Source organism: Panicum virgatum, chromosome 6N (genome assembly GCF_016808335.1).
Source record: "Panicum virgatum strain AP13 chromosome 6N, P.virgatum_v5, whole genome shotgun sequence".
In the NCBI taxonomy this organism is placed as follows: domain Eukaryota; kingdom Viridiplantae; phylum Streptophyta; class Magnoliopsida; order Poales; family Poaceae; genus Panicum; species Panicum virgatum.
Window position 1 is genome coordinate 52,071,848 of NC_053150.1, and position 19,900 is coordinate 52,091,747.

Consider the following 19,900-nt stretch of genomic DNA (forward strand, 5'->3'; position numbering starts at 1 on the left):
CTTCCTCTTCTCTCCAATAATTCCAGAGCACACAGAGCAGTGCACACGGGTACATTCCGACGTCTTGTCGTCCGCCATGGCCGGCCGGCCTTCCCAGTACTGCAGCCGACGCTGTAGCAGTAGCCTAGCTAGCAGATGGATCGATCGATTCATCACAGATGCAGCTAGCAGCCTGCCTAGCAGAGATGCATGGCTCACGAGCAGCTCGTACTCCCATGGACGCAGGCATCATGGGTCACTCGCTGCTGCTGCTGCTCAGCTGCTGGTTGACATGTCGGGATCAGATGAGAGGTCAGCAGCTACCTCTACCTCTAGCTGCATGCCTGAATGGGGGAGATGACCATGCAGGGCTGTCGTCCGGCCAACAGTGCTCTAGCTAGTACTACACTACACCCAGGGTGACGACTCCATGGATTGTTCTTGTTCAGTCCATCCACCACCATCGTCCTATACGTACTCATCAGATACTAGTAGCATGCCAGCATGTACATGGCTTCTAGCATGTCTGCATGTACATGTCGACATGCATGCATTGTCCAGATACTGTTGGTCTATGAAAAACATGAAGCTAGTAGCTACTCCCACCGTCTTTAAATAAGTGTCGTTTGTGTTTTCCGAAAAATAACTTTGATTAATTTTATATTAAAAATATTAATAGTTATGATACATAATTGGTATCACTGGAAAGATATTTGAATCTAGTTTTTTAACAAAATTATTTGGAGACTCAAATATTGCACATATTTACTACAAATCGAGTCAAACTTATAGCACGTACACCAACAACGACACTTATTTATTTAGGGACGGAGGGAGTACGCACGTACCAGATCTGAACCTACAGCTCTGCCTACTTCTCTCATTTCGTTACTACTAGTAGGATAAGCTACCTTGAGGAACATAAGGACAGCATCCATCCAAGCAAAGCAAACAATAGAGGCCTCCAAAAAAAATTCTACAGTATCCGTCATATCAAATTTTCGAACACATACATGGAGCATTAAATATAGTTGAAAAAAACAGCTAATTATGTAGTTCAACTGTAAATGACTAGACGAATCTTTTAAACCTAATTAATCTTTGATTGGACATTAATTGTCAAATAATAACGAAAGTGCTATAGTACCCAAACTTAAAAATTTTCGCGAACTAAACACACCCAGAATTCTCCATGTAGGTTTTGGCTTGGACTCTCAAGTTCCTCTCCTTCTAGATAGACCACCACACTTGTACATATATATGCATGCATTATTCTTCAAAATATCAAATACCATAATCCAATGTAATTAAGTAGACAGTAGTTATACAGTAGCTTAAATTATATATATCTTATTAATTTGTAAAAAATAGTAATAACTAAATAATAATATGAACATTTTCGCAAAAAAAACTAAATCATATGAACAAGAAAAGCACTATGCAAGCGTCCCGTGCTTGTCCGGGTGTCGGAACAGGGGTCAAACACGGGCCGGGAATGCATGCGGAGCTGGCTATCTGCAAACGCAGGGAGAGGGAACATGTCAATGTCTCTTCTCTCCTTTTTTTTTCTATAAGAAAACACAGGCTTTTGAGAAGAAGGGAACAATCAAAAGCAACTGCATCTCTCTATAGCCCCGTTTAGATCCCAAAAACCCCCCATAAAAACCAAACTCTCCATCACATCGAAACATTAAATATAGCAAATGACACATGCATGGAGTACTAAATATAGGTAAATAAAAAAATTAATTGTATAGTTTTGATGTACGTTGCGAGACGAATCTTTTGAGCCTAGTTAGATCATGGTAGGATAATATCTATCACAAACAAATAAAAAGTGTTACAGTATGTTACAGTGTTTTTTCACTAGCGCAACAGTGTTTTTCAGGGGACTAAACACAGCCTATATATATGAAGTCATTCTTGCAGTGTGTGATGTGATGACTAATATAAACAAATGAATGAACGGGGAAAAGGCAATGGAAGGCATGAGGTGATGATTGGGCTTTGATGATGCCTTCCGGCTGCTGCTGCGATGCTAGCCGCAGCTGGTCAGCCAGCTGAGAGCCTGATGATAAGGTGAGTGATGAGGGCGTCCAAGACAGAAAGCCCACAAAAAGTCACATGGATCACAACTTTCTGAGGGTGTGTTTAGTTGGTGAAATTTTTTGGGTTGGGCAATTGTAGCACTTTTATTTTTATTTGATAATTAGTATCCAATTATGAATTAATTAAGCTCAAAAGATTCATCTTATTATTTACAGCTAAACTGTACAATTAGTTATTTTTTAAACTATATTTAATGCTTCATGCATGTGTCCAAAAATTCGATGCGACAAATAATCTTGAAAATTTTTGGGAACTAAACCTAGGCCGTGTTTGGTTACGAAATTCAAAATTCAAAAAAAAAATTCGGCACCTTCATGGAGACTTAAATCTAGACGAAATAAAAAACGCATTGTGACTGCTATCTGTAAATGACGAGACGAATCTAATGAATCTCATTAGGCTGTAATTAGATGCTAAATTGCTACAATAATGCTACAGTAAATAACCTCTAATGACGGATTAATTAGGCTCATTAGATTCGTCTCGCGATTTACAGACGAGTTCTGTAATTATTTTTGTGAATAGTCTATGTTTAGTACTTCAAATGTAGAAAGATGCTTTTTCAAAAATTTTACAGAGCGCAACCAAACACGACCCTAGCCTGAATCCTATAGTGTACTAGTTTCTCTCTCTCACTCATCACTTTTTCTCACCTAAAAGATGGCAGTGGCTTCTGGCTTGAGCGTGGACGACCTACCTAGCGCTCGATCTGGTGCACTCCGATCAATGAAACCCTAGCTCACTGAAAAAAAGGTCAATTATATAACTATAATATATTATTCTGCTCCGTATGGCAGTAATTAGTAGGCATTTTAGTCTTTTCCTTGTACTCTTAATCTGTCCTAAAATCTCCTTACATTTAGTTTGATGATGCATGGAGTGAGATTACTAGCTTATCAGATGGGTGGGACTGCAGTGTGTGCTTTTTTTTTAAAGGACGGCAAGAGCTTTGCCGAATTTTTATTTTTATTAGAAGAGGAGAAAAGTAAGAGAACCAAGAGCCCCATCAAACAATACAACAACCCCCAGTGTGTGCTTCAAATGGCATTTTTTTTAGAAAGGCACCTAGAAGAGAGCTTCATATCTTATATTTATCAAAGAAAACAGCAGTTGGTACAAAAGGACAACTTAGACGCAGAACGACCTCTAAAAAGGAAAACCACACTAAAGAACGTCTCCATATATATGGTGCTTCGAATGACTTGCATTTGGTGTGTTTCATGTGCATCCTACTTGTGTGCTTTGCTACCTGATTTATTTTACAGGGATAGGCCGGTCCTTTGTGTGAGCATGCCTGACCACTACTGTTGCCATGGTCAGTAAAGTAGAACCGTAAATCTGAGAATCAATCATACATGATTGAGGCTAGCTATATATCAGGCCCATCTATCTTCCTGCACTGCATGCGGCAGCTGATGATGAGATTCAGAGGTACCTCATTGCTTGGCATGCGGCTTGGAGTGTGAGCTAGCTGCATCTGCAGCGCATATGTTACTGCATTATTTAATGAATGCCAGTGCAGGGATAGTGTGGGTCGATGTTGTTCTTGTTGTCTCGCCTTGGACTCGACTGCTTGGGCTCACCTGCTTGCTCCTTTTCCCTTTACCGGATCTCCGATCCCTTTGCTAGCTTGCTGGTCCTGCAGCAGCAGCCAGCAGGCAGTAGCATGCCCTACCCTCCCTACTGCTACCATATATATACTGACAGAATATATATCGACCAGAATGAATCATCCCCACACCCGCGCCCTTTTTGAGTTTTGTCCACACACTCCGTGCTAACCGTTAGTAAAACCCACGACTCGTAGACCGTGCTAGTGTAATTCAGTTATATATATCCAGCTACTTTTGCACTGCAAATGGCTAATCTGAAATTCTGCAGATAGCTGCTACTCTCCCAGAGTGGCAAAAGGGCGCTCTCTCTCTCCCTCTTGTTTATTTTTTAACATCTAAGTTAGTGGTGATTTTGTCAATTTCCAGAATCTGTAGGCAGTCTCTCGGAGTGGGGGCGGATCTAAGGGGGAGCTAGGGGTGATTAAGCCCCCTACCTCCCTAAGATCCATGGATACCCTCTAAGCTCTCCTTTTATTTTTGGATGGAACAATAAAGAGGAAGAGAGAGGAACAAGAAGAGAAGGGGAGGAAAAAGAAGAGAGTGGACATGAGTCCCTTCTACATGTTCGGGCTAGATTCGCTACTATCTAGAGATAGAATTGCGTGTGCATATTTATAGATATGAGTGGACTTACGTTTGTGAGCGTCTGCATCTGTATTATACTTCGTAAAAAAAATTACTGTATGCTGCAAAATTTTGGTCGAATGCCGAACTGGGAAGCAAACTGAACGCTGTACTGCTGCCCGCCCATTGTTGGGGATTCATCAACCTGGGCCATCGTTCGCTGACTCATCAGCGAACGGCCCACCGCTGGAGCCGAGCAAGCCCACCCACACACGCGCACAGCGGTCTGGCCCGTTCACTGTTTCTTATTGGGCCGTTGGCCTCTTTCTGTTCAAGTGCCTAACTAACGCGCTCGGTAAGTTGAGAGAGGAGGGGGCCAGCGACAGCGTCTTCTTCCAGGTAGGCGTTGCCACTTGAGAGACCTCCGCCTCAGATCCGCCGACGAGTCTCCGAGCCCCACCAGGCCCCCACCCATGCGGCCGCCGGCGATGCTCCGCTGGGCCGCGGTGGCGCTCGCGCTCGCGGCCGCGGCGCTCCTCGCCGCCGCACCGGCCGCCGCCTTCTACCTCCCCGGCGTCGCGCCCAACGACTTCCAGAAGGTCCCACTCCCTTCTCCTCCTCCCCCTCCCTCGTAACTCTGTTCCTTCCGCGCCGGATATCAACGGCCAGATCCAGATCCAGTGTACCGCGTTTGTTGTCTGCGCGTTGCTATCGGGTTGGGGGCAGTGGGGTTCCGGATCTAGGCGTCCTGCTGGCCGTTTTGCTTATGTGCGGAGTAGTGTAGTCTCACCAATTGCATTTGGCTTAACGTTACCGAATCTACATTTGAACTCCGATAGGCGATTGCACTCAAACTGAACCGTGCTGTGACGACACTAGAATGTGAGGGCAGGCACATGTTTTATTGTAAATTATACTTATGGTTTGAGTTTGGCAGCTTCAGGTGGTGTTTCTTCAAGTACAACCCTTTGTAACCCAAACCCTTTCTTGTTTTGTTTATCTTGTTCAGTGTTGAAGGGTATAAGACAACTATAAGACATTAGCGTCTGATAAGTGATAATCATTTATGTGTCCATGCACTGTAGCTAAATTCATGTCTACTTCCAATGAACAATATGAGAACCCAGTATTTTCAGATCCTTAAGTATCGAGCATGTATGTGCGACCTGTAATGTTTACAGTCAACGTGTGTATAAAATGTTTTGAGCTATGGGGGCAAAAAGTTATGTACCCCTCTTATGACCAGAGCTTCACACTCACCTCTGGATTTGTAGCTTTTTACTGAGAGATACAAGGCATGTGCTTTAACCGGTATATACATAATTCTCTGCAGAAAGATCAACTTTTGGTGAAGGTGAACAAGCTGACATCCACAAAGACACAACTTCCCTACTCCTATTACTCTCTTCCTTTCTGCAAGCCGGACACGATAGTTGACAGCGCAGAGAATCTTGGAGAAGTTCTGCGCGGTGATCGCATTGAGAACTCCCCTTATGTGGTCAGTACTAGTTTACTGCTTATCATGTATTCACCATGTCACTTGTAATGTGCCAAATCACTGAGTGTCGTCTATTGTGTTGTTTGGGCTGTAGTTTGAGATGAGGGAGCCCAAGATGTGCCAGATTGTCTGCAGAGCATCAATTGATGATAAACAAGCAAAGGAGCTCAAGGAAAAGATAGAGGATGAGTATCGGGTGAACATGTATGGATTTTATTTGTGATACTGTGATTTTGATTGGACAACGAATGCTGGAGTTACTAATTTTTTCCGACCTAGGATAATAAGCTCATGAGCCAAGGGGTTGTGGGTTTTTTTCTACCAATGGGGGCTTTCCCTTCACCGCCCCCATGGGGGTGGTCCACAGGGTTCATAACTACCCCTCTTACTACGGGGTGTGCTTTTACCAATTGAAAAGAAATGCTTTATTTCCCATTTTGGGCGGAACAGATCTACTAATTCTTTTATTCCAGTTACGAGGAACTCACCATGAATCCACTAATTGCTGCTGCTTCCGTTATTCACAGGATTCTTGACAACCTCCCGCTAGTTGTTCCTATCGCAAGGCAGGACAGGGATGCTATTGTTTATCAGGGTGGATATCATGTTGGTGTCAAGGGCCAATATGCTGGTGTAAGTTTGTGTGCTCAGCTGACCGTTTTAGTTTTAACAGTGTATAGGTCTCCTTTTTTTTGTGTGGGTGCAGTTATCTTATTTGAAAATATATATGTTACAGAGCAAGGACGAGAAGTTCTTTATCCACAACCACTTGACATTTTTAGTTAAATACCACAAGGATGAAACTACAGAACTCTCTAGAATTGTTGGATTTGAGGTCAAACCATTCAGGTTTGTTTTGGTTTGTTTTAAGTTATTCTTGCCATATTTCATTTGTTTGACATCTGTTACATACTGACACTATTTTATTTACTCCCTTCTGTGTCTTTGTTATACTTCTGGTGCCAGTATTAACCATCAGTTTGAAGGCCAATGGAATGATAAAAACACTCGTTTGATCACGTGTGATCCTCATGCCAGCAAGCTTGTGACAAACTCAGATACTCCTCAAGAGGTTGAATCTGGAAAGGAAATCATATTTACCTATGATGTAGGCTTTGAGGTAATGTTTCTTACGGCTTTTCTTCTTCTCTTTTGTAGTGTGCTTCCTTCATTAATAGTTAATAATACATTCTAATGTTGAGTCCATTTTTAACATTCTCTGGTTCGCCTGGCATTTCTTTACAGGAGAGTGATGTCAAGTGGGCTTCTCGCTGGGACACCTACCTGTTAATGACAGATGATCAAATTCACTGGTTTTCCATTGTGAACTCTCTCATGATCGTACTCTTCTTATCTGGGATGGTGGCCATGATTATGCTCCGCACTCTGTATAGAGATATCTCCAGGTACAACCAGCTTGAAACTGAAGAAGAAGCCCAGGAGGAGACAGGATGGAAGCTTGTTCATGGAGATGTGTTCCGCCCTCCTGTAAACTCCGACTTACTCTGTGTCTGCGTTGGGACTGGTGTTCAGTTCTTTGGTATGCTGCTAGTAACCATGATTTTCGCTGTTCTGGGATTCCTTTCGCCATCAAACCGAGGAGGGCTGATGACTGCCATGCTGCTCACTTGGGTCCTGATGGGATTGTTTGCTGGATATGCTTCTTCACGCTTCTATAAGATGTTTAAAGGATCAGAGTGGAAGAGTATCACCCTAAGGACTGCTTTCCTGTTCCCTGGTATTGCTTTCGGTATTTTCTTCATCCTGAATGCTCTTATATGGGGGGAGAAGTCGTCTGGTGCTGTTCCTTTCACCACTATGTTTGCCTTGGTCCTCCTTTGGTTTGGAATCTCTGTTCCTCTTGTATTTGTTGGGAGCTATCTGGGCTTCAAGCAACCTGCCATCGAGGCTCCTGTGAAGACTAACAAGATCCCAAGACAGGTCCCTGAGCAGGCTTGGTACATGAACCCTGCCTTCACCGTTCTTATTGGTGGCATTCTTCCATTTGGGGCAGTCTTCATTGAGCTGTTCTTCATCCTCACGTCAATTTGGCTTCACCAGTTCTACTACATCTTTGGCTTCCTTTTCCTGGTGTTCATTATCCTCATCATCACCTGTGCGGAGATTACGATCGTGCTGTGCTATTTCCAACTGTGCAGTGAGGACTATAACTGGTGGTGGAGGTCCTATCTCACCTCAGGATCATCTGCAATTTACCTCTTCCTGTATGCCGGGTTCTACTTCTTCACAAAGCTGCAGATCACCAAACTGGTGTCAGGCATACTGTACTTTGGCTACATGCTTCTGGCCTCGTTTGCATTCTGTGTGCTCACTGGTACAATCGGGTTCTGCGCCTGCTTCTGGTTCACGAGATTGATCTACTCATCTGTGAAGATTGACTAGGCTGGATGACATGAGGCTGCAGAGAGTTTGCTGTACGGTTATGGTGAAGTGGCCTCCATTTTCCACCCTGCGTTTTCGTGAATTCACGAACTCTGTATTTTAGGTGTTATTAACAGCATAAACCATTTATTTCCACTGTGGTTCAGATCTGAGATGATACATCTGTCGCTATGGAGTTGTGTAAGGATAGGACACTACTGTCAGCTTCATATGGGGCAATTTTTCCTTGAATTGTGATGAACTGGTGTATAAATTCAATTCATAGCTACTCGCTCAGCTCATAATTGCCTGCTATCTCTTTCAACGTCGTATATCATGTTAATGGTGACAGTGTTCTAAGTATGCTTCTGGGTTCATCAAGAAATTTGTGTGCTCAGTTCTATTTCTAGCTTTTGAGATATGGTTTGTTGGTATCCAAATGGGCAACAATGCCTGGCTGCTGTGTCCATTTGAGTCGGCAAACTCGCCTATACCCTCCGGCCTCCGAGAAGAACACAGTAGATTCGTACAAAAAGCAATGACCAAGGAAAAGAAAAAACTGAATACATGCTTGCCTACGAGACTCTTGACTGCTTGATAATACAGAAACGGTTGCACTAAGCAACAACTTTGCAGTGAGAGTGGAGCGCATGCACAGAACTTGCATGGAGTTGGGTGATGCAACACTACTCCTCTCGACCTCTCATGCTATGTACAGATGCAAACATCCAGTTACTGACACGGTACGTTTACAGGGGTGAGTAGTTCGGTCTCATAGAGCCTCAAGCCCTCAACGGCTAATGGAAAATGTAGTAGTAACAGTAGATTTCCCACCCTGTGTTTTAGTGAATTCAGGAACTCTGTATTTTAGGTGTTATTAACGGCGTAAATCATTTAGAGCATCTCAAAAGTACCCAAAATTTAGTTTCAAAAACTAATTTTAGATACGAATGGTAAAAACACAGCTCCAACGGTATTCCAAACCAGTGCCCAATATTCAGAACTCTGTATGGATAGGACACTACCGTCAGCTTCATACGGGGCAATTTTCCTTGTATTATTATGACCTGCTGTGTAAATTTAATTCATAGCTACTCGCTCATAATTTTCTGTTATCTCTTTCCACTTGTGCATGTTGATGCTGATAATAATGTTCTAAGTATGGTTCTGTCTTCGTCAAGAATTTTTTTTGTGTTCAGTTCTAATTTCTAGCTTTTGTGTTCAGTATGGTTCTGCCCCGTTTAGTTACTAAAAATTTTCACCCAAATATTTTTGCCTCCTCCTTTGGACACATGCATGGAACATTAAATGTAGTTAAAAAATAAAACTAATTGCACAGTTTGGATATACACAACGAGACGAATTTTTTGAGCCTAATTAGTGCATAATTAGCCATAAGTGCTACAGTACCCCCCCTGTGCCAATGATACGGTCAAAGACTTTAAAAGATTCATCGCGCGGTTTCTAGGTGAGTTTTGAATTAATTTTTTAATTAGTGTCCAAAAATCTCTCGCGACATCTGATCAAACATATTCGATGTGATATCTAAAAATTTTCATTTCACCAACTAAACACTCTCTCGAGAAATTGGCACACTCTATTTACTTGTCTTGTCAGCCAACCAACCAGCAGTGTTTTTCTCACACCAAATCAACACCAGCTACCAGCCAGCAAGCAGTACTTTTCTTTCATAATAAATCACCACCAGCCACAGCTAACCAAACAGATCAAACAAACTCACGGATTCGTACAAAGCAAACAAGGAAAACAAAACAAAACAAAAATCCGAATCTCCCAGTCTTCTTCCATCGGCTCACTCTCCTCTCCTCCCGCGAGCCCGCGCCGCCGCGTCCGCCATGACTCCTCCTGCCTCCTCCCGCCCGCCAACGCCGACGGCTTCAGCGGCGCCAGCCACCTCTTCGTCGCGGATAGATTCTCCATCTCTCAAGGCCGCTCTCGCTATGGCTCTCATCCACTACAACCGCCTCCCCGGCAAAGCCGCCACCATCGTCACCGCCGCCTCCGCTTCCGCCTCCGCTGGCACAGCATCCCCGCCTCTCGTCCACTGGAAGCGCAAGGTCTCTTTCCCCTAGCCGCAGCACCCCTTGCACTGGAACCCTAACCTCCCCTCTCACGCTCAGTATCCTTCCGCGCAGGCCAAAGACCGGAAGCGCGAAATCCTCCGCCTCCGGGAGGAGCTCAAGCTTCTCCAAGGTATGTGCGCGAGCGCCATTCCATCCCCGCTCTTGTTCGATTGACCAATTCCCATTGATGGCTCGTGTAAATTCAATGTGCTGTGGGATCAGACGGGGCGCGCGGGGAGGAGATGGAGCCGCCGGTCGTCTCGTGCCGGTGCCACTTCTTCGACGGGTGCGGGGACCTGCCACCGCTGCCGGGCAGCGGTGGTGGAGAGCACTGGGTCGACGAGGTGCTGAGGAGGAGGTTCCTCAGACTGGGTATGGCTTCGATTGTGTCTGATGTGCTAGTTTTTTTTTAATTTTGTGTGGGGTTCCATTACAATTTGACGCTTCTGTTCTGATGTAACAGTGAGATGGAAGGAGAAGCGACGGCGGGTGGATCGACCACTTCCAAGGAGTAGTTTGATTGGTTGGTTTAACATGAATTTGCTGAGACATAACTTGATGTTGAGCATTCAATATTTTAAGAAACAACCTTGCGTTGGACTGCAGTTCTTCAGCACCTAATACAGTAGAAAATTTTGCCCTGTTAACTTCTACAGTAGGGTTACTATAACAAGAGAAAATGTGATCATTGCTTGAGCAATAGTTTCAATTGTTTCATTTGTGCAGATTTCAACAGTGAGGATGAGATGCAGCAGCTTTGCATGTCGACTGATTTCCTTGTGGAGCTATCAGACAGCATTTTTGCCAAAGTAAAATTCTATCCTCTGCTCGTAACAAAGATTTTTTATTCCTCGTTTCTGAAGTTAGATTTTCATATGCAGAAAGAAGCCGCCCCCTCATTTGCTACATTTTCTCACCAGGCAGTGGACTTTATTCTTGGTAAGTTGCGATTGGGATGTGTTATTGTGTGTTTTATCGAATCTGACCATTAGTCCAATACAAAAAAAAGTGGATGCCATGGACATTATGGATATTCAAATGACGAAGTTATCCATTCATGCTATCCATTCAATCTATATTTGATTGAAACGATCTTGTCTAATCAGTTGGCAATCACTTTACCTGCTCAGCTTCACTGAAGAACATTCTATCATCAGAAAGGGAGAAGGAGCTAGTTGGGGAGATAATCGATGGTTTAGTGACCCGTTTGATAAAAAGAATGTGCACTGTCCCCGAAAATGCTGGTACTTCAGATTCAGGTGACACTTGATACATTCTTAATGAGCTCAATGTAGTTTGTATATGTCTTTCCCCTGGCAGTTCAACGTGAAATGGCATTTTTGGTTGATTCATTTTTTTTCTTCTATTCATCAAAAGGCATGTAGCTATTTGGCATGTTCGAGATAAAAAAATTGTTAGGGCATTGACTTGATATTCAATCAATTTGATTGGAGTTTGGGCACCACAGTTTTTTTTGTTAATTTGTGTTGATTTTTTTTTCATTTTTTGCTGTGGCCTAGGCCCTATTGTTCTGTCAATATATCTTTCTTAAGAGAGTGTTAAGTTAAACTTGTGAAGTCACAGACAATATTCTCCTAAGATACTCAAATGCTAAATAAACTATGCCTTCCTTAATATTTCAGTTTGCAATACACCAGGATGCGTTGCAGCTTGCAAGTTTCCTCTGAACTGAGATTAGTATAAGTGATTATCTGTACTTTACATATAGTCCGCAAAATAACATCAAGTACAACTTAGGTAACAATTGATTCATAATCCTCATGAAAGTGCAACCAAGTATGATAAATTGGTTGGGAGCTTCATGCATTTATATTGCATAATTAATTATATGCAAAACTTCTTAGTGTATTTTTTTTTTATGATGATATAGATTGGATTGGAAATATGAAAGCCAACCTTATACTTTTGCTGTAGTTCTGGGCACCAATGTAGCATTGCCATGCTTCTTGCAGTGCTGGTACGTCCAACCAACAACGGTGTCCACAGCATATGATTACTCTTATTCATGCTTTATTTTGCCACATCTGCTATCTATGTGGTCGTATTATATTGTGTTCTTGGTTATTTTTTTATCATTTGGTTACATGGAACAAAAACTGAATAATCGAGGACTAAGGTCTGAATTTGGAAGTGTGTTTCCTTCCTGTATGACCAATAGCATATTGATTTGCGTTCCTTTCATTTTGTTCAATACTTTGCAGGATCAATCAACTGCTCAGATGCCCAATTCTCAGTGCAGCACTTGTTCCGTAAGTTAGGAAATGAGGAGTTCATTGGTCAGCGGATAATCCTTGCAGTTTCTCAAAAGATCTCGAGTGCATCAGAAAGGTTACTTCTGGTGGATCCATTTGATGATGCTTTCCCTGATTTGCATGGCAATATATTCATCATGTAAGCTGACTATCAATTCATTCTTATTTTTATTTCATTGGAAGAATCCTGACTCCTTAAGTCAATCTCGATTGTCCTGTGTATTCATTTTAACTTGCTCACTCGAGAGTCAAGAACAAACATTTGACTCCCTTGGCATTGAACTATCGATGAAAATTTAATTAATACTTTACATGTACCTATTTCCTGATGCACAATAATCCATATTTCATTTCGTTTCTTGAATAATACTTCATATTTTAATTACGTGTCAGACTGTCACTGATCTGGTTCTCTGTATGTACCCGTAAGGGCTCCGTTTTACTATTCGGCTTTTTTGTTTTTGTTTTTTGCAAGTTCTGTTAAGATGCACTCAAATATCTGAATATTATTTCCTTTTTGTTGGCTTCAGTCATGAATTTTCATTCAAATCAAGCTATACTCTAATATTTTGAGTTTCAGAACTAGAACATCTCTGAAGAAAATTCTATTGATATATGATTTTTATTTTTTATCTGGATGGGATTCTTGCTATTTCCCATTAGAATTAGTAGTTATACTTTAACTATATCACTGTATTTCGTGCCTAATCATTTTCTCCCATGTTGCAGGATTCAGTTAATCGAGTTTCTAATATCTGATTACATGAAAGATTGGCTATGTTGCGAGCATTTTGACAAAAGTTAGTGGTTTAGTGCCCTTGATGGTCCTATTTTCTATTTTCTATGCTTTATAAATTGCACTGTCCCTCAACATGATAATGTAAACATCAACTCACTTGAGCTGAGAAAAACGCATCATATCCGTTGTTTTTTATTTTGCTAAATTCTTCTGTTCAAAATGGCTGTAGTGAAATACCTTTCAATTCTGTATTATGCTACTGCACTAGCACTACATGTGCTATATTTTTATTTACAGGTGCAATCTGCAATGTTGAAAGTATATTGATTGAATATTATGTTCCTAATCAGAAATCTGAATGGGCAATTACTGAAATATACAGGCAACCCATGCCATTGCAAATACTGCTCTATCATTGCGTTATATGTCTCACCAGAAGTGCCTAATTAATCTTAAATAAAATGTTTAGGACTTTTTGAAGAATGTGCCAGATCTATTCTCAAGGCACGCAATGATTTGCAAGTCCTGGAAAACATGAACGGGCTGTATGTGGTGTACATTGAGCGTGTGGTCGGAAGGTTGGCAAGGGAGGTGGCTCCTGCTGCACATCAGGGGAAGCTGGACCTAGAAGTCTTATCCAAACTCTTGTGCTGAAAATGCCTGCCTCTGAATTTTCAATGTATTCGCACACAAGTCATTCATTTTAAAGATCTGGCTACTTGTTTCTCTATTACCATTCACATCTCACCTTCTGCATGTTGGTTTCAGGTTGATTATCTAAAAAAGGCTGATCCGGCAAGTAGCTATATTCTTCAGTGACTGATTGGGAACCAAGGCATAGTCAAAACTGAAAAGTATGTTTATTAACTCCAATGTGTGAATGAGTAGTTAGTGCAAACAAATGTGCTCTATTCGAAACCATGATACAGTTGATCCACTTAGACTGTCTCATGTTTAAATTTTGGTTTATAAGAGAAACTTGGAATCAAATAGTGGATCTATCTGTGTGGCCTGACATCGTTTCATGTCTATTGATAGTTGATTACTTTCTTTTTGCTGACTTCACTCCATACCATGTGAGTTTCTATAGATATGCTTTGCCTTATCTACAACATCAACATAGCCTTTTTTCCCAAGCAAGTTGGGGTAGGCTAGAGATGAAACCCGAAAGAAATAAGTTCAAGGTTCAGGCACATTGATAGCTAGTCTCCAAGCGCTCCTATCCAAAGCTATCTCTTTAGAGATATTCCAATCCTTAAGGTCTCTCTTAACCGACTCATCCCACGTCAGTTTAGGTCTACCTCTACCCCTCTTTACATTATTGACCCGCTCAAGAACCCTATTACGCACCGGCGCTTCAGGAGGCCTTCGTTGGACATGTCCAAACCATCTCAGCCGATGCTGGGTAAGTTTCTCCTCAATTGGTGCTACTCCGACCCTATCCCGAATAACTTCGTTCCGGACTCTATCCCTCCTTGTGTGCCCGCAAAACCACCGCAACATCCGCATCTCTGCTACACTCAGTTGCTGGACATGTCGCCTTTTTGTAGGCCAACATTCAGCACCGTATAGCATCGCCGGACGAATTGCTGTCCTATAGAATTTGCCTTTTAGCTTTTGTGGCACCCTCTTGTCACAAAGGATGCCAGAAGCTTTGCCTTATCTGCAGATTTATATTGGTGCATCTATAATTTCTGCACTCTGGTTTTTACTATTTGCAGTTCAAAGAGAATAAAAGCATACAGTATTCTAAAAGTACAAAAATGTAAGTTTTTACCCAAATACACATAAGCCATTCATATTCATAGGTATGCTTGTGCATGTCATGGTCGGACTCACGTACAAGAGAAGGCGCCAAGTCAGGATAGAGTCCTAGTCGGTTTAGATAAGATTTGGTTAGTTTCTTTCTGAGTTGTTTCCAGGCTTGGCATATATAAGTCATGACCTGTGATTAGTTGGAATCTAAGATTGTAATTTAAATTTGGCTCGTGCCCTGCCTCCCAGGCGTGTAGTGAGCATCAGCCATTGCTCCTGCGCGCCGGCGAGGTCCAGGGCCACGGCCGGCTACCTCTTTCGATTATAATCTATGCAACGTTCCTCCCACCAATTAACATCCATCCACTGCCTGTGGCATTTTGGTATCAGATTGCTCTGGTTCCGATTCGGTGACGACCTCCGGCAAGCAGAACTCCCTGGAGACGACCGTCAACGAGATGCTCACCACGCTCACCGACCTCACCGCCAAGGTTTCCGAGCTCGCCACGCAGACCGCCGCTCTCAAGCCCTTGATCCCGCTCGCCAAGCAACTCGACGGCTTGCCGGACAAGGTCACCACCCTCCGGGCTGCGGCATTCGAGGGCGCGAGTAAGATCGCCGCCCTGAGCCTCGCCGTCTCGCGCCTGGAGAAGGCGCAGCGCGGCGACGCTGACCCCGCCATGGACGTCCTCGCGGGGGCATCCACATCAGCACCGGGACCCCTTCCGTTCCGCGAGACGCCGCATCTTCCTCACCGTGACGCCGAGGGTGAGGATACCGCAGATCCACGTTTCCATCCTCGCACACGCATCGAATTCCCAACGTTCGATGGCAAAGAAGATCCACTGCCCTGGCTGAATCGCTGCGAGACGTTATTCCGGTGCCAGAACACGCCAGAACGTCGGCGCATTCCGTACGCGTCGCTGCATCTCACCGGTTCAGCCCAACTCTGGTTCAATCGGCTAGAGCTGACGTCGGGTACGCCGTCGTGGCGCCGCTTCGCACAACTCGTGCAACAGCGCTTCGGCCCACCCATAACGGACAGCCCCGTCGGCGAGATCATGCTGCTCCGCCGGGACGGTACCGTGGACGACTACACCGACAAGTTTCTCGCCCTCGCCTGCCGCGACGCCGATCTGACGGAGTCCCGGTTGGTCCAGATGTACACGGCCGGCCTCGTCAACCCGCTCAAGACCAACGTTGTGCTGCGCCGCCCATCGACCCTTGATGACGCCATCATGCTCGCCAGGGCCTACGAACAATGCATGCATCTGTCATCTACAGATCCAGGGCCGACCAGGGGCTCGCGCTCCTCGCTCCGATCCTCGTCCACCCACACGGCAACAGCTTCGCCCGCATCATCTGCAACCGACACGGCATCATCGGCGACGACGGGCTCGGGCAGGACCACATCACTCGCGTCCACCCTTCCACGCAGGCGTCTCTTACCGGCAGAGATGACTCAGCGTCGTGCAGAGGGGTTGTGCTATAACTGCGACGAGAAATTCGTCGCGGGCCACCGATGCAAGAAACTCTTCGTCGTTGAGATCGTCGGGTTCGACGACCCAGAGGCGACCGCGGCGGCCACCGACACCTCAGCCATGGACGATGCACCCGGCATCTCTCTGCATGCGATCACCGGCGTCCGAGCGCGCGGATGTCAGACGATGAAGGTGCTCGTCTCCGTAGGCGGCGTGACTGGGGTAGCCCTACTCGACTCGGGCTCATCCCTCAACTTCGTGGACGTCAACATGGCACGGCGAGTGGGCGTTCAACTCCAGCCGTGCCCGAACCTCTCGGTCACCGTCGCCAACGGCGATCGCGTGGCGTCTCCAGGCAAGGTGTCGGCTCAGCACGTCAGCATCGGAGGGGAGGCGTTCAACATCGACCTATACGCCCTCCCCTTGGGCGACTACAACATGGTACTTGGCGTCGAGTGGCTGGGCACCCTGGGGCTGATCCTCTGGGACTTCGCGAGGCACACGTTGTGCTTCACACGGGCGGGGAAGTCCATCACATGGAAGGGCACTGCCACTACACCAGGCCTGGTGTCCGCGTCCCTCATGAGTCGCGACAGCGACTTGCTCGACACCCTGCTTGAAGAGTTCGAGCATCTCTTCGCTGAACCCCAGGGTTTGCCTCCAGAGCGCTACCTCTGCCATCGGATCCGCCTCAAACCCGGCGCAGGAGCCATCGCCGTCCGTTCCTACTGCTACGCCCACGCCCAGAAGGACGAACTCGAGCGCCAGTGTGACGAGATGCTGCGTCTGGGCATCATCAGGCACAATACGTCGGAGTTCTCATCGCCGGCACTGCTGATCCGCAAGCGTGACGGCTCCTGGCGCTTTTGCGTGGACTATCGGGCGCTCAACGACGCCACCATCAAGGATAAATTCCCGATCCCGGTGGTGGAGGAGCTTCTAGACGAGCTGCGCAGGGCACGTTTCTTCACCAAGCTCGATATGCGATTGGGGTACCACCAAGTGCTCATGCATCCCGATGATGTCCACAAGACCGCGTTCCGAATGCACCAGGGCCTGTTCGAGTTCATGGTGATGCTGTTCGGCTTCACAAATGCACCGGCGACGTTCCAAGCGATGATGAACGACATCCTGCTGCCATATCTACGCTGGTCCGTTCTCGTGTTCTTCGATGATATCTTAATCTACAGCTCATCGTGGTCGGATCACCTCCGCCACGTTCGCACGCTGCAGGACCACCAGCTCTTCCTCAAGAAGTCCAAGTGCGCGTTCGGGCTTCTGTCGGTGGCGTACCTCGGCCACGTGATCTCGGAACGTGGTGTCGCAGTGGATGAGCAGAAGGTGGAGGCCATCCTATCTTGGCCGATTCCTTCCTCAGCCCGCGCCGTTCGGGGCTTCCTCGGATTGGCGGGCTACTACCGGTGCTTCATCCGCGACTATGGCGCCATCGCCGCTCCGCTCACGGCCCTCCTCAAGAAGGAGGGCTTCCGCTGGAACCCAGAGGCGGAACATGCGTTCCGGACGCTGCAACGCGCACTAACGGCGGCACCAGTCCTGCAGCTGCCGGCCTTCGACCGCGACTTCATCGTCGAGTGCGACGCGTCCGGGTCGGGCTTCGGCGCGGTTCTGCATCAAGGCGGCGGCCCGGTGGCTTTCTTCAGCAAGCCAATCGCCCCGCGTCACGCCAAGCTCGCGGCGTATGAATGAGAGCTAATCGGCCTCGTTCAGGCAGTTCGTCATTGGAGGCCGTATCTCTGGGGCCTGCGTTTCATCGTGCGCACGGATCATCGGAGCCTACGGTTTCTCTTGGATCAACGCCTCACAACTATTCCTCAACACCAGTGGACAAGTAAGTTACTGGGCTTTGATTTCGTGGTGGAATACAAGCCAGGCTCGCTGAACACGGTTGCGGATGCCTTGTCGCGACGCGAGGAGCACACAACCGTGGTGGCCGCACTGTCAATGCCTACGTTCTCTGTGCTCGATCAGATTCGCCAAGAAATTAATGGCGACTCGGCTCTCTCAGTGCTGCGCGACGCCATCAGAGGAGTTAAACCGGCAACATGGAAAGTGGTGGATGGCCTGATACTGTTCAAGGGGCGGGTGTATGTATCACCGTCGTCCAGTATCTTGCCTGCTATTCTTGAGTCTGTCCATGCAGTGGGTCATGATGGGGTGCATAAGACACTACACCGGCTGCAGGCTGACTTTCATGTGCCCAATGATCGTGTGGTGCTGCAAGAGTTTGTGCGTGCTTGTGCTGTGTGCCAAAGAAACAAGAGTGAGCACCTTCAACCAGGAGGCCTATTGCAGCCACTGGAGGTTCCTTCCACGGTTTGGGCAGATGTGGCCATGGATTTCATTGAGGCACTGCCAAAGGTTCATGGGAAATCGGTCATTTTGACAGTCGTTGATCGCTTCTCCAAGGCGGCTCACTTCATAGCCTTGGCTCATCCATATACAGCAGTTTCTGTGGCTCGAGCTTTCTTCACTTAGGTTGTGCGTCTCCATGGCATCCCAGCATCGATAGTGAGTGACCGTGATCCAGTGTTCACTAGTTCGTTTTGGCGGGAATTATTTCGCCTTTCCGGTGTAAAGCTGCAGTTTACGTCAGCCTTCCATCCCCAATCTGATGGGCAGTCAGAGGCGACCAACAAGATTATCTCCATGTACTTGAGGTGCTTGACGGGTGATAGGCCGCGCAACTGGTTGGAATGGCTTCCTTGGGCTGAGTTCTGTTACAACTCCTCTTATCAGCAGTCTCTGAAGACTTCGCCCTTTCATGTGGTATATGGTCGTCCCCTGCCGACCATCCGTTCTTATGAGCATGGTGACGCTCACTTGCCGGCGGTTGATCAAGCCATGTGCGACAGAGACAAGTTTCTTGCTGAGGTGAGGGATCGCTTGGAGCTGGCTCAACAGCATTACAAGGCTGTGTATGACCGTAGGCGCCGTCCAGTGGAGTTCATGCCTGGGCAATGGGTTTGGTTGCGCCTGTTGCATCGGCCTGCGGCTTCTCTCAACGTTCGTGGCCGTGCAAAGCTAGAGCCTCGTTTGTTTGGCCCTTATCAAGTGCTAGAGCGTATTGGTGATGTTGCATACAAGTTGGCTCTTCCAGTGGGCGCAAGGATTCATGATGTATTCCACGTGGGGTTGCTCAAGCCATTTCATGGTGATCCTCCAGAGATGATTCAACCACTGCCGCCATTGCAGCATGGCCGCGCAGTGCCAGAGCCTGAGAAAGTGTTGCGGAGTCGGCTTGCAAGGGGCCAGCGTGAAGTTCTGGTGCAATGGAAGGGGGCGCCGTCGACAGAAACGTCATGGGTGCAGCTTGATGAGTTCCAGCGCTTGTTTCCCAAGTTCCAGCTCGAGGACGAGCTGCTTCTCCAGGAGGGGAGAGATGTCATGGTCGGACTCACGTAC

General features: G+C 46.1%; 3 protein-coding genes across 4 annotated transcripts; all 3 read left to right on the top strand.

Annotated features, from left to right (window-relative positions):
• Positions 1-4,625: 4,625 nt before the first annotated feature.
• LOC120677357 (transmembrane 9 superfamily member 9-like) lies at positions 4,626-8,477 on the top strand. The gene is made up of 7 exons (XM_039958507.1): positions 4,626-4,864; positions 5,599-5,763; positions 5,858-5,967; positions 6,291-6,396; positions 6,500-6,612; positions 6,730-6,883; positions 7,009-8,477. The coding sequence occupies exons 1-7, from the start codon at positions 4,739-4,741 to the stop codon at positions 8,164-8,166; spliced, it is 1,932 nt and encodes a 643-aa protein (XP_039814441.1). The 5' UTR covers positions 4,626-4,738; the 3' UTR covers positions 8,167-8,477.
• Positions 8,478-9,918: 1,441 nt separating this feature from the next.
• LOC120677362 (protein MULTIPOLAR SPINDLE 1-like) lies at positions 9,919-14,306 on the top strand. Of its 2 annotated transcripts, none has more exons than XM_039958514.1 (11): positions 9,919-10,223; positions 10,302-10,359; positions 10,452-10,601; positions 10,693-10,752; positions 10,956-11,038; positions 11,111-11,168; positions 11,360-11,473; positions 12,452-12,641; positions 13,232-13,302; positions 13,711-13,920; positions 14,010-14,306. In XM_039958514.1, the coding sequence occupies exons 1-10, from the start codon at positions 10,002-10,004 to the stop codon at positions 13,893-13,895; spliced, it is 1,191 nt and encodes a 396-aa protein (XP_039814448.1). In that variant the 5' UTR covers positions 9,919-10,001; the 3' UTR covers positions 13,896-13,920; positions 14,010-14,306. The 2 variants fall into 2 exon arrangements, with proteins under 2 accessions (XP_039814448.1, XP_039814446.1); XM_039958512.1 differs by having other exon boundaries at positions 9,921-10,223; positions 11,360-11,488.
• Positions 14,307-15,454: 1,148 nt separating this feature from the next.
• LOC120678312 lies at positions 15,455-18,184 on the top strand. The gene has a single exon (XM_039959436.1). The coding sequence runs from the start codon at positions 15,455-15,457 to the stop codon at positions 18,182-18,184; it is 2,730 nt and encodes a 909-aa protein (XP_039815370.1).
• Positions 18,185-19,900: the final 1,716 nt, after the last annotated feature.